At 40.6% G+C, this 15,140-nt stretch overlaps 1 protein-coding gene across 9 annotated transcripts; it reads right to left on the bottom strand.

Annotated features, from left to right (window-relative positions):
• Positions 1 to 2,486: 2,486 nt before the first annotated feature.
• LOC142541540 (potassium transporter 5-like) lies at positions 2,487 to 5,318 on the bottom strand. 9 transcript variants are annotated; one of them, XM_075648062.1, is made up of 8 exons: positions 5,087 to 5,318; positions 4,943 to 5,005; positions 4,340 to 4,449; positions 3,936 to 4,050; positions 3,675 to 3,822; positions 2,977 to 3,212; positions 2,817 to 2,886; positions 2,487 to 2,725 (listed from the first exon to the last, which is right to left on the bottom strand). In XM_075648062.1, the coding sequence occupies exons 3-6, from the start codon at positions 4,379 to 4,381 to the stop codon at positions 3,191 to 3,193; spliced, it is 327 nt and encodes a 108-aa protein (XP_075504177.1). In that variant the 5' UTR covers positions 4,382 to 4,449; positions 4,943 to 5,005; positions 5,087 to 5,318; the 3' UTR covers positions 2,487 to 2,725; positions 2,817 to 2,886; positions 2,977 to 3,190. The 9 variants fall into 9 exon arrangements, 6 of the variants coding, with proteins under 6 accessions (XP_075504177.1, XP_075504172.1, XP_075504175.1 ...); XR_012819375.1 differs by having other exon boundaries at positions 2,977 to 3,833; XM_075648057.1 differs by having other exon boundaries at positions 2,977 to 3,822.
• Between the last annotated feature and the right edge of the window lie 9,822 nt (positions 5,319 to 15,140).

Below are 15,140 nucleotides of genomic sequence, written 5' to 3'. Positions count from 1 at the left end.
ATAAACCAAAACGACAGCACACTTTGTACAATGTTGAACATGTCAACTACAGCTTGCGTTGCACCGTGCAAATAGATCACTACTTTTAATCGCAGCGTGCAGTTGCGCGCTGCCAATAGATCACCTTATCAATAGCATATTGCGCATGCCATGGATACTTTTAACTGCAGCATGCAATGCACGCCGCCAATTGGTCATCAACAGCATATTGCGTATGCCATGGATACTTTTAACCGCAGCATGCAATGCACGCTGCCAATTTGTCAACATATCAACAGCATGTTTTGCACAAAGTTGATACTTTTAACCGCAGCAGGCAATTCACGCTGCCAATTGTCAACATATCAACAACATGTTTTGCACGTCGTTGATACTTTTAACCATAGTGTGCGGTGCACGCTGTCGAAAGATAACTATCAATAGCATACTCTGCACGTCGTTATTAGAGTAAACCGCACGCTGCCAATAGTTTCAAACTTAATACGGCTTTTAACATTACAGCGTGCGTCGCATCGTGCATTGCACGCGGAAGATATCTTTCCGCGGCGCACATTGCATGCTGCGGAAACCCACTTTTCTTCTAGTGTCTCTCGGTGCAAAATCTTGTTTGATCGTAGGTTTCATCTGTTATTCTAAGTTAAATTTTTCGGATGGTTGGAACTAGATACGATCCTTTGGACATTCGAAGTGAAATGGCGGCTAGTTCTGATATTCCACCCCGTGTAACATCGCCTACAGAATCGCCTACTGATAATATTCTTCAGATGGTTGTGGTCGCCGTTGACCTAATTCCACTTGAATCCATTGCCCTTGGAGAGCCAGATAATGCAAATAGATGTTGAAAATCCACTAGATGTTGAAGATATGAATTGTGTCTTCCCTGTTCCTCCACAACCAAGACGATCAAAGTGTCAGGAAGGGCATAACCCTAATTTCGTCCCATCCAAGAAGTTCCGAGCTTCCTCCTCCACTGCGAATCTTTTGGACCCTGATTTCTCATATGAACATGACTCAAATGATGAGGATTTTGAATTAGTCGCAAGACCAAAACATGATGTTGTAGCAAAGAACGCAACATCATATATTTCTACTGTTCAATCATCTTATCGAAAAAAACAAAAAGATGTTCTACGACCGAGTGATCCTGTTGATTCTACTGAAGATGAAAAACCCTTGGCTGAGTATCTTTCTCACATAAAAGAAGTAAAAAAATGCAAAGAAAAGCATCTCTGATGATGGCGAGCCTGATGAGGAGATGCTACAAGAATTTGATGACAGTCGCCCTGACTCTTCTAACAGTTCCTCTTTTGAATCTTGTTTTGAGTTTGAGGAACATACTAATGATGATGAGTCAAAAGATAATGATGATGATGAAAGTGAGTATATTGATGATTTTGTTGACGCTGCTGTCGATGTTGAGGCTAATGTTGTCAACATTGAAGACAACATTGACTCGTGAGCTATGATGAGTGCAAGTCCTTCTCCACAAAGCTCTACTCCGAAGCTTCTTTAGCTTTGAGGCCATTGTACAACAATAGAGAATTTATTGAAGAAATATTTTTGATGTGGAGCCTATGGAAAGCAGAATCTGACAGTTTTCTTTACTGTGACTCCCTATGCCAGAAGACTTGTTCTGGAATTTTACTGCAATCTCCTATCTAGTGTTGGAGATTAAAGATCAGTGAATTTTGGCAGGATGTTGGTCCGTGACTGGATTTTCAGCTTTAATCCCGAATTAATAAATGATTTTTACAACACCCCTGCTGGAGAAGAAGACATGGAAGTTACACCTGATTTCAATGTCATTGCTGATGTTCTCACCGGGGGGCTACAACAAAAAATGCTTATGATGACATTCATAAATGTCATCATATTCAATATTTAGTGACATTTAAGTTTTAGTGACAGCCTCCAACAAATGTCGTTTATTCAAATGTCGTCTTAAACTTTCTGACATTTTTTAATGTCATTATAAGATGTTAATGATAACTTCATACGTGTTACTAATTATTCATATAATGACAATTTTAAATGTCAGGAAAACTCATGTTTTAAAGACATTTATACATACCTTGTTATTATAGCAATAATGACAAATTTATATGTCAGTTAACATAATTTATAATGACAACTAAAAGTGTCGTGTATGTTATTTATAGTGACAATAAAAAATGTTACTAATGATATGTTATAAGGTTAATTTAAAATATCTCATTATGTAATCTGTAATGACATTTACAAATGTCTTCTATACTAGTATATAAAGACATTGAAAATTGTCATTAATAGTTGTTTATAATGACTTTTTGAAATGTCTTCATATGCGTTTTACAATGACATTTTTTATGTACATGATTTAATCTTCTATTATGACATAAAAATGTCATATTTTTTGAAATGTCATCGATTTTCAATATTTTCATGATATAATATTCAAGGATATAACAAATTAACATAAATACAAATACAAAATTTTAAAATAGAAATTAAATTGCTAATCAATAATTGTCATTAATTTTGCAATCATTAATGTATAAGACTGAAAAATTTGTTACCTCGAAAAACATCAATACCCCAACAAATGTACCAAATGTACTAAATGTATTTAGTTTAAGAACTAGCAAACAATTAAGTCTTGTAAAGCAATACATAAGCAAACTTGTGACGGCGCACATCTTCATTCTTCAACCATCTCATCTTAATCAAAATCCAATATTCTTGTCACCTACAATAAAAATTCATATATTTGTATGAATGAAATAAAATTAAACAAAATAAAGACATTAAAATTTAATTCAAACTAGTGAATATCATACCAAATGATAAACTGAAAAATTATTATTTATCCAAATGCACCTAGTAGAAATCTTCCTCATTAACTGTCAACTGCAAATATAATTGATATTGGTTTAAAAAGATATTAACATGACAGACATATCAATAAATACTAGTTAATTGAAAAGTTGAATATCATACCAAATGACAAGGCCAAACTATCATTCCTCCAAGTGTATCCCCAACCTTTTGTAAAAGATTATATGGCCTAATCAAACTCTCTTCCTGTTCTAGGACAACTAGAATTGTATTTCACACCAATTTGGTCCCAACGTCTGTCTTCCTGCTTCGGTATTTGGATCCATGCTACGAACAACTTCTTTTGCCACAATTTTCGTCGAATCAAATAGACTTTTTATTGAGACAGAACATCAAATCTACATGAAAGTGCAAAAGAGAAGGTTTTGATAAAAACAATTATAAAGTACAATCTACAACAACCATTATGCTAATGAGTATGTCCAGCAAGCTAGAAAGCAAAAAAGCATAAAGAAACATCATTCAAATTAGTTAACTCATTACAGCAAAAGCAAGAGATTTTACTTAAAAGTACAAACATCAGATAGAAAATTTCATTTAGAAAAATTAGTCAACATGTCCAAGTCTTTGAAACAGTAAAATACAGCCCAACATTAATCAAGAATGCTTCTAACATATACTGCTTTGCAAAACAAAAACCATGGTTATGAGTTCCACAGACATGAACCCAAAGAAGAACAAACAGATCCACATAATAAAACATATCACATTGCACTTGTTTGACCATCTTTAGTTTTGTTGTATAAATATTGGAGGAGAGAAAGTAGTTGATATCTGGAATGTAGACTTGTCCCTCATACTTAGCAGAAGTACGAACAACTTTTACTCTTGGAAAACAACTTAGGCTGAGAGACTGGGAAATGATAGAAAATGCTCCGGATATCATAGCTTGACTGGCGATAATTGCTGCATCATTAGCCACAACAAAAGTTGGCCAATATTGTGGACCTGTATCATATCTAGATATAGATCATGTTCAAATTTTGAATGGAAAATTAGATGAGATTTAGATTTAGAATTGTGTTTTTAATATAAGAACTTGTAGGAGAGAAATAATTAACCTGGTATGGAGTCATAAAATATGTGCTTTACATGATCAGGGAATTTGGAAAGATATGCAGTTTGTCCACTATATGCAATTAGGAGAGCAAGAAAAACCATTCCCGTGAAACTAATCTGAAGTGACACAAAAAGGAAAAATATATATGTTTGGTTTTGGGACGAAAAAGAGTAGATATAACTTCAAATAGCAGAATGCATATTTTGTATTTAACTTGTCATTCCTCAAATTCAAGGATCCGTGAAAACATTATGCATTACAACAATAATCAACCCAAGTTACTAAACACATCCACTCCCGATATTATTAAACAAACAATATAATTCAATTTGGATAATTCTAATGTAGTGCACAATATGCATGCAAGATAATTATAATGTAATGCACAATAATAACAATACTTACTTGCACGGCTGTTACGATGAAATGGCCTAAGTCAGCAAACATGGCCTCAGAATCATGTTGTCTAACATTCGATCCAGAATCATCGATCTACGCGTGAACAGGTGAAAACCCTGTCAATTAAGAACTCATGCCTAATCACATGTGCATGTATAATCAATCAAAAGAAACAGCAAGAAAACCAAATCATAGACTATTTTACAGCCACGTATCCCAGTTTTAGGCAGGATGCTTTTATTCCTTCTTATCATAAACCCAAATATAAGCAAATGCAATAAAACAAGATTTTTCTCGCCCACAAGAATTCAGTGTCTTCTTCACCGACAAAGACTAGCGAGAAACAATCAAAATTTGTGGGGCTTGGCTGAGTCATAACAAAAGAAATCCACACAAAGATGATCAAATGGGCTGGCTGACTCTTCGATTAATTATATTCACCCCTTTCAGTGGATTAGATAGATTATATCAAAAATTGAGAGGAAAAAATACAACCAACTGTAAATAGGCTTCAAAATTCTTATCACTGTAAATGCACAAAATCTGATTATGTAAACTTGTCACTGTAAATGCAAAAAATTCTTGTAGATATTACCGCAGAAATCTCACCTTAGATGTTGAAAATGTTGCCAGAGAAGTCACCGAAATCTCATCGAAAGCAAGCTAAAGTGGCTGGAAAAGTGGGGAAACACATAGGCTTCAAATACTTACTGAATACAACACAAACAACCAAGAATAAAAGAAAAATCTAACCGGAATCGAAGAAGAACTTGTGCGCACAGTCAACTTTGAACAGGGCTGGATCCACTCGATTTCTTCTAGATTCAGTGTAGAAAAGAGGTGCAGGGGCTTGGGGAAGAACATACTGACGTCGACGCTTTTTGTCCGGTGGTCAGGGCGGCATCGGCGGCAGCTGGGGTGGTGAGGGAGAGAGCCAACGGCAGTAGCTTTCGTTCATTAATAGAGAATGATAATTGGGCGTGGGATGTTGCAGAACCCGTGAATTGAACTACGTGTAAATCATGATTAATTTATAGTATTTAAAGTAAAAATGATTTTTATTATTATTGCATGAGTATTTATTTTTTCTAATTATTTCATGCAAGAGTTTAATTTTTATCTTTTCAGTTAATTCAGTGAGGCCGGACTGGAGTTGGAGTTTTGAGATAAAATTTAAGATTTAAGAAATCATTCCCAGAGTTTATTTTAGTTAGCTAATAAGTTAATTTAAGTTAAAAGGAAGTTTAAGGAATTATTTAAGTAACCTGAGGTAAGTAGGAAATAAGTTCATTTAGGTTCCATAATTAAGGTGTTAAGTCCCTAAATTATTTAAAGGATAGGTAAGGCTCTAAAGGTTTAAAAATACACTAACTAAATAATATTTCCCCTCCATTTATTGGATTATTTTCGGCCAGCCCTTAGTGATTAAACAATTCTTTGTCAACTCACCTTTGACCCTTTCCTTGTCATTTCTTAGCATGATAATCCTTTCATTTATTAATCACCCTTAATTAATTAATATTAGATCATTATCCTAACCTTGTTTAGCATGTAGAATCGGTCATGATCCCTCCAACCATCTTAGGATATCAAGCCATTTCAAAATTCAAAAAGGAGAGCAAGACTTGGTCTTGCCATCCCTTTTATATTGCAACCCCTCCCCTCACTATCCTAACCATCATTTCCTCTCCCTCCTCACCAAAATTCAGTACACATTTCAGAGCATTTTCGTGAGAAATCAGTAAGAAAAACCGAGAGCATTTAGAGAAGAAATCGAGTAGAAGGAAGGAAGGTAGATCACTCCGTCTTCTCCGTGCCGCGTCGTCGTTTCGTTCGTTTTCCTTTCAAAACGAAACCAGGCATGTTTATATTTTTATTGACTCTTCAATCAAGTCATACTATTATTTTAAAACATCGCATGTACACAAATTTGAAGGGGAAAACCGAAATACATGACAAAATATTTTCGAAACGAAGGTGCATCTTCTTTTCGGTAGCTCATCACATAAAAACTCCAAAGTTAAGCGTGCTTGACTTGGGGCAATTTTGGGATGGGTGACTTCTTGGGAAGTTTCCCAGGGTACGTGTGAGTGAGGACATAAGCACGCTGGAAAGATTCGTCTTGATACAGTGAGGACAGTCGTCGAATCTGGGACGTTACAATGGTTCTCTCCAGCTTTTCTCGATTTTTCATTTAATTAAGTTTTTTTTTTAAATTGGAGAGTAGGGTGAAGATTTTTGGTAGAAAAATAGATAAAATAAAGGTGAGAATATTTGGGTTGGATAAATATTGGAGGAGAGAAAATAATTGTTTCTCATGACATCAATTAAAAATGTCAGGATAATTAATCTAATATGTTTTTTTATTTTACACATTATTAATTTTTTACAAGTGTCATTTTTAAGTATTTGTAATAACATTTAATTAAAAGTGTCTACAAAAAAGTGTCACAATAGCCATTTATTGTTGTAGTACTAATCAGATTATTTTTAGATCATCCCAAAAGGCTATCTGTGAGGGGCCTAAAACTCCTTTCTTGAAAATTTGCGGAAAATTAAAAATTTTTCTTTTTAAAAGAACTTAAATGGCCTCATTCATAAAATCACTGGGGAATCAAGTTCAATGTTTAAAATAATAGCAGCGGAAGAAAATAAAGTTTGCCAAAAATCACAATTTAAAAATATCCAACAACTGATAAAAATTGTTTGCGGAATAATATAACAACTGCTGCACTGAGGTCCTCGGGTGCCACTACTGCCGACCCAAGCTGGCTCACTGGTCCCCGCCCTCGGCCCTGACCTCATCAGTACCTACAACAATCAAGTCTAGTGAGCCTAAAGACTCAGCATGCATATATCGCAGGTAACGAGTAAAAATCTGAATTAAAAATATGCATGAGTTAACATATTCTGTCCTGAGGCATACTGAAAATAATCTGTAATGAGCAATTATAATACGTGCATAATTGAACTAGAAATCACTGTAAAAATATTTGCTCCTTGGAGCCTGTACTGAAATATCTGGTAAAATTTTCTGTTGAGATTATGTTTTACGCCTGTGGCCACTGCACTAAGCTGAACTGATCGGTAACTGGCTACCGGAGAGGCTGAAACTGAACTGAGCTGGCCGGTCACTGGCGACCGGGTGGTACCATACTGAACTGATCGGTCACTGGCGACCGTATAAAATAACACTCCCACATAGTGAATGAACCACAAGCCATATCGCATAAATCTCAAAAATAATCATTTTCTATTTAATGCACGTAAAATAATTAACTGGCGTAATGAAAATTCCTGTAATTTTACCAACTGAATTGGATTGGATCGTTCCCAGGCTCGCTGCAACCTAACTGTGCCATGAAAAATATGCAATAGCTTAAACATGACCAACTATGCAATTTACGTTCAAAAGATGCGACTATGACGCCTAATGACTTCGCATTTAATCATGACTCCGAGCCAACCTGAACCGACACTGAACCGACGTATAGTCATGATTAAAATACGCTGAAAAATCATAAAATAATGCTCCTAAAATGATAGGGTCGAAATCTAGGTGAAATGGAGGCCAAAACACGAAACGCTCTTTCGAGAGTCAATTTGGCACATTGCACCGTAAATTCTCGTACGACCTTAAAAATGATCCAAATGACAAACGGTCAAAAACATGACCTTTCCAACTCAATGAGGCACTGTCCAGTCTAAGGCCATGGGCTAAAAGCCAACCAAGAACTCGAACGAGCCTCTGAACCGACACAGCAACTTGCTGTAATTTCCAGCAGCTGCGCAACTACAAGACTTGCGTTGGTTTCGAGACTATCGGCCATTAGGGGCGTGAACCACCGACCAGAGACTCTTACCAACATCCCAAGGAATGATTTGAACCATGTCTAAGGGCCCTAGGCCAGCCACAATCCGCATCACACCAAAACTCAACCGAAGGGTCCAACCGAGAGCAACGTGCATGCGTGTGTAGTGTTTATGCTATGATCGATGTCTTGCGTCATTCCAGTGGCCATTTGATTGACCATGGCACGATCTAGACATCTAGGAGCATGATATGAACCGTGGCTAAGGGCCATAGGCCAACCAAGATCCACACCAATGCAAACACAAACCGAAACCAAAAGCTGTCCAACCGAAGTAGCCGAAGGGGTATAGGGGCTGTTGTGATGTTTTTATTAAAAACCGATGAACCATGGACCAAGCCACCAAAAGGGCAACTTAGTCACGTCTTAGACATGCTAGGGAAGTGATCCAACCATGGCTATAGGCCCTTGGGGCAGCCAAGATCAGATCCTTCCTCCATGACAAGAAACTGAATTTTCGAACAACATTTTCTGCACCTATGGGGACTTGCTGTCATTCTGAATTTCCAGCAAGCATGGGGCTGGTTTGAATGGACCAACATGGTCCTAATGCATCCTACTACATGTATACAAGCCGCCTTGGGAGCCTGGAGTCAATCCAATACCTGAAACTCACAAACCAAAAGAAATCGTGAAGCTTGCCATGAAGAGCCAAAATTCTGCATGTGTGTTCCAAAATATTTTGACATGTATCTCGGTTTTTGCTTGCTAAAACATGATCATGTACTGAAAAATAAATGATAATATGACTTGATTGAGGTTTGAAAGAAATCTAGACATGCCTGGTTTCGTTTTGAAAGAAAACGAACGAAACAACGACGACGCGGCACGGAGGAGGTGGAGCGCTTCTCTTGTTCTTTCTAGTTCTCGATTTTTCTCCCTTTCTCCCTAGCTGTTATTCACGTTTTTTCTACTGAAAATGGGTCTGATTTCGGTGGGGAGGGAGTGTGATGGAGTGGTTATGAGGGGTGAGGAGAAGGGTGCACAATATAAGGAAGAATCAAGACCAAGTCCACTCCCCTTTGAATTTTAAATTTTGAATTGATATCAAATGAGTTGGTGGATGCTTCTAGGAGGTAGTGGCCGAAATTTTGCTTATTTTCTAGTCTAGGATATGTCCATTAATTAATTAAATTGTGCTACCAAAAATCCTAGAATTATCCTACTAATTACATGCAAAGAATTGGTCAAAGTTGATGAGTTGGAAAATGAATCTTCTAGCACTAAGGGTGGCCGAAAAATGCATAATAAAATAAAGGGGAATGTTGATTATCTAGTCAACTAATAATCCTTGAAAGCCTTACTAATCCTTTAAATAATTTAGTGAGCTAACCCCTTAATTAAATAACTTAAATGAGTTCATTTCTTAATCACCTCAAATAATTAAATTTAATCCTCAAACCTCCCTTTCTAACTTAAATGAACTTACTTGCTAGCTAAATTAACTTGTGGAAATATTTCTCGAATCTTAAATTCTATCTCAAAACTCTAACTCCGGTCCGGCCTCACTGAAAATACTGAAATGCTAAAAATCAAACTACTGAACTGAAATAATAAATAATTAACTTCAAATAAATGCATTTAAAATAATCATGCAATGAAGTCAATTAAATTTAAAAATCTAGAATTATGCATGGCTTATACGTCTACTGATTTACGGGTTCTACAATCCTCCCCCCCTTAAATAAATTTCGTCCTCGAAATTAGAACTCACCGAATAACTCAGGGTATCGACTTCTCATCTCCGGCTCAGACTCCCACGTAGCTTCCTCCTCTGAATGGTTGAGCCATTTGACTTTGACTCGCTTAACCAACTTGTTCCGAAGTTTCTTCTCCTGTCTGTCTAGGATCTGCACGGGTCTCTCCTCATAAGATAAGTTCGGAGTAAGCTGCAACGGCTCGAAATTCAGCACATGCGAAGGATTTGCCATATACTTCCTCAGCATGGAGACGTGAAAGACATTGTGTACTCCGGCCAGATTTGGCGGAAGAGCCACACGATACGCTAGCGTCCCAACTCTGTCGAGGATCTCAAACGGTCCAATGAATCTCGGACTGAGCTTCCCTTTCTTGCCAAATCTCATGACACCCTTCATAGGTGCCACTTTCACGAAGACATGATCGCCCACTGCAAACTCTAACTCTCTCCTCCGCTGATTGGCATAACTCTTCTGTCGGCTCTGGGCAGTCCTCATCCTATCACGGATCTTGACTACTACATCAGCTGCCTGCTGAACAATCTCTGGACCCAACTCTGCTCTTTCTCCTACTTCATCCCAATGAACAGGAGATCTACACTTGCGGCCATATAGCGCTTCATACGGAGCCATACCTATAGACGACTGGAAACTGTTGTTATAGGTGAACTCTACCAATAGTAAGTTCGACTCCCAACTCCCAGAGAAATCAATGACGCAAGCACGGAGAAGATCCTCTAAGATCTGAATAACTCGCTCCGACTGTCCATCTGTCTGCGGATGGAAAGCTGTGCTAAACAGCAACTTCGTACCCATAGTCGAATGCAAACTCTTCCAAAACGAGGAAGTGAATCTGGGATCTCTGTCGGATACGATAGAAACTGGAATACCATGGAGTCGGACTATCTCTCGGATATACAGCTCTGCATACTGAACCATGGTGAAAGTCGTCTTAATAGGCAAGAAGTGCGCTGATTTGGTAAGACGATCTACAATCACCCAGATAGCATTCGATCCTCTGGCTGACCTCTGCAATCCGGTCACAAAGTCCATGGTAATGTTCTCCCACTTCCACTCGGGAATTGGAAGAGGCCTGAGCAAACCTGCTGGTCTCTGATGCTCGGCCTTCACTAACTGGCAAGTCAGGCACTCGGATACAAAACGCCTGATGTCCTTCTTCATTCGTGGCCACCAATACAATAGCTGCAGATCTTTGTACATCTTCGTACTCCCAGGGTGAATGGAGTACGGGGACGTATGGGCCTCTGATAAGATGTCTGCTCGGATAGAATCACTGCTGGGAACCCATATCCTATCTCGGTATCTCACAATACCGTCGCTGACTGAATACAAAACACTGCCCTTGGCTTCATCTCTCTTCTTCCACTGTGCCAACTGGTCATCTGATGCCTGACCGCTGCGAATACGGTCAATAAGAGAGGACTGGATAGTCAAGGTAGATAAATGAGGAACTCTACCTCGAGGGTAAGTCTCAAGATCAAACCTCTGCATCTCGATCTGAAGAGGTTTCTGAATCGTCAAGTGAGCCATCACTGCGACTTTCCTGCTCAAAGCATCCGCAACTACATTAGCTTTACCCGGGTGGTAGCTAATGTCACAATCGTAGTCTTTCACAAGCTCCAACCAACGCCTCTGACGCATGTTCAGCTCTTTCTGCGTAAAGAAATACTTGAGGCTCTTGTGGTCGGTAAAGATCTGGCATTTCTCTCCATACAGATAGTGCCTCCAAATCTTCAAAGCAAAAACTACGGCCGCTAACTCCAGATCATGGGTAGGGTAATTCTTCTCATGAATTTTCAGCTGTCGAGAAGCATACGCTATCACTCTCCCATGCTGCATCAAAACTGCACCTAAACCAAGCTTCGAAGCATCGGTATAAAGGACAAACTCACCGGATCCAGACGGTACAGCCAAAACGGGTGCTGAGATAAGAGCTTGCTTCAAAGTATCGAAGCTCTTCTGACACTCCTCGCTCCACACAAACTTCACATTTTTCTTGGTCAGTGCTGTGAGTGGAACGGCAATGGATGAGAATCCCTGAATGAATTTTCTGTAATATCCTGCTAGCCCAAGGAAACTGCGGATCTCGGATGCATTCTGAGGCACAACCCAATCTCTGACTGCTACAACTTTTGCGGGGTCTACCTCAATACCACTGCTAGAAACAATGTGGCCCAAGAACGCCACCTTCCCTAACCAGAATTCGCACTTACTGAACTTTGCGAATAATTTGTGCTTCTGCAATGTCTGCAACACTGTGTTCAGATGTCGGCTGTGCTCCTCTCGATTCTTGGAGTAGACGAGGATGTCATCTATGAACACTATCACAAACTGGTCGAGGTACGGCTGAAATACGCGATTCATGAGATCCATGAAGATCGCTGGCGCATTCGTCAGACCGAACGGCATCACAAGGAACTCGTAGTGACCATAACGAGTCCTGAAAGCTGTCTTCGAAACATCAGCACCTCTCACCCTCAACTGGTGATAACCGGAACGCAGATCTATCTTGGAGAAAATCGAAGCTCCCTGCAACTGGTCAAACAGATCCTCAATCCTCGGCAGTGGGTATTTATTCTTCACTGTAACCCTGTTCAACTCCCGGTAGTCAATGCAAAGCCTCATCGTGCCATCCTTCTTTTTCACAAATAAGACTGGCGCGCCCCATGGAGAAAAGCTCGGGCGAATGAACTCCTTGTCGAGAAGTTCCTGGATCTGCTTCTTAAGCTCTGCCATCTCTGTCGGTGCTAGTCGGTATGGCGCTTTGGATATCGGAGTCGTACCTGGCATAAGCTCAATGGAAAACTCCACCTCTCTCTCTGGTGGCATACCAGAGACGTCTTCGGGAAAAACGTCTAAGAAATCTCTAACAATCGGAACATCTGAGGCTGACTGGCTGGGTTCCTCGGGGACAGATAAAAAGGTTGCTAGAAATGCCCGACACCCTCTATGCATGAGCTTCCTAGCCTGAACATAAGGAATAATGCGCGGTAAGGAAAAGTACCTGTCCGTCTCAAATAAGAACTGCTCCATTCCAGGCGGTCGGACAAGAACGGATCTCCGCTGGAAGTCTATCAACACTCTGTTCCTCAATAGCCAGTCCATCCCTAGGATGATGTCAAATTCCGGCATCGGTAACACGATCAGATCCGCATAAACAAGATTACCGTGCAGCTCAAGGTCTATATCTCGGATAACATTGGTAGCTGCCATCTCCTCGCCTGATGGCAACACTACTGAAAAGGCTGTATCTAGCCCAATGGTCTGGATCTTGAGAAAGTTTGCAAAGACCTCCGAAATAAACGAGTGAGTGGCCCCTGAATCTATCAAGGCCTTGGTAGCGGAACCAGATATAAAAATTCTCCCTGAAAGATCGGAACTCTAAGTTGAATCCCACTACAAGATCTAAACTTATAGACATGCAAAGGTCAAGGTTCCTCTAGCTTAATTTCCTCTGAAATAAATCTGAGTAGAGCATGCAATCCTATAACAGTTCTAAGTTCAAAATCTAAATCCCGATTCCCAAAATACGGAAATTCAAATAATAGCTTAAAGTTTAAAGGTACCTGTCAACAACATAGTCTCCGGGTTGGTTTCCGCGGCATGGAGAGCAAAAACCCTGCCTTGGGTAGGCAGACTCCTCTGAGGGCACTGCAGCAATATGTGGTCTGGACTGCCACACTTAAAACACTTTCCTGAGCCAGCCATACAAGCTCCAGGATGGCGACGTGAGCACCTGGGACAAACTGGGTGCTCCTGAGTCCTCGGGGCTGGGCGTCCCCGCTGCTGCTGCTGCTGCTGCTGGCCTCGGTTCCTGGGCGGTCCATGAAAAGGCCTCTTATTCTGCTGCTGATGCTGATGAGGAGAAGGGCGGTGCGGTGCCTGGACTGGGCGCTTGCCCTGGCGATCCCTCTCGATATCCCGCAGATCCTGCTCTGCGGCTAAGGCCTTGGAGACGGCAATCTCATAAGTAGCAGGGTCAGATACCCTAACATCCCGGCGCAAGATCGGCCGTAAGCCCACCAGGAAGTGCATCAGCTTGGCTCTGGCATCATTCGCTATCAGGGGCACAAAGTGACAGCCCCTCTCGAACTTACGGATAAACTCCGTAACAGACATATCCCCCTGTCTCAGACTCATGAACTCGGTGGTCAGCCTGGTACGAACCTCCTCAGCAAAATACTTGGAGTAGAAAACCTCCGTAAAGCGGGTCCAAGAAAGTGTAGCCAATGTCAGGGCTACCGAAGCTCCTTCCCACCATAAGCGAGCGTCTCCATTGAACAGGTAGGTGGCACATCGGACTCGGTCTGCGTCTCCCAGCTCCATAAAATCGAAGATAACCTCGAGGGATTTGATCCATCCCTCAGGCAACCATGGGGTCTGATGCCCCAGAGAACTCCTTCGGGCGCATCTTCATGAATCGCTCATACACAGCCTCGGGCCCTGTCGGCCTGGCTGCGGCTGCGGCTACGGCTGCGGCATTGCCCCCCGCAAACTGTGCGAAGAACTGTGCCATCCCAGCTAACATCTGGGCACTCATGTCCGGTGGGGGCGGTGGAGGAGGTGGTAGGTCTCCCTCCTGTCTACGCTCCTCCCTGTCCTCTCGGCGAGGCTCCACCTCTCTGTTGCGCTCTAAGATGCGTCTAGGGGGCATACTGTTCCAACATAACCCATACGTAACTAACATGCATAATTCCATACTTTATTTTTAAATGAACACTGAAGTACTGAAAATCTGGAAGCATGCTGACAAAATAATTCATGCTTTAACTGAAATACTGAACAAAATGCTGAACTGAAAAACTTACAGACCAAAGGCGTGGCTTCGTGAGCTTCTCGCGGTCAGTAGTAGTGAAACCCTATACAGAACCTCCGCTCTGATACCAACTGTGAGGGGCCTAAAACTCCTTTCTTGAAAATTTGCGGAAAATTAAAAATTTTTCTTTTTAAAAGAACTTAAATGGCCTCATTCATAAAATCACTGGGGAATCAAGTTCAATGTTTAAAATAATAGCAGCGGAAGAAAATAAAGTTTGCCAAAAATCACAATTTAAAAATATCCAACAACTGATAAAAATTGTTTGCGGAATAATATAACAACTGCTGCACTGAGGTCCTCGGGTGCCACTACTGCCGACCCAAGCTGGCTCACTGGTCCCCGCCCTCGGCCCTGACCTCATCAGTACCTACAACAATCAAGTCTAGTGAGCCTAAAGA

Source organism: Primulina tabacum, chromosome 4 (assembly GCF_025594145.1).
Source record: "Primulina tabacum isolate GXHZ01 chromosome 4, ASM2559414v2, whole genome shotgun sequence".
NCBI classification, from domain to species: domain Eukaryota; kingdom Viridiplantae; phylum Streptophyta; class Magnoliopsida; order Lamiales; family Gesneriaceae; genus Primulina; species Primulina tabacum.
The sequence above is the reverse complement of the archived record's forward strand: the minus strand, read 5'-3'. Positions and strand labels throughout refer to the sequence as shown.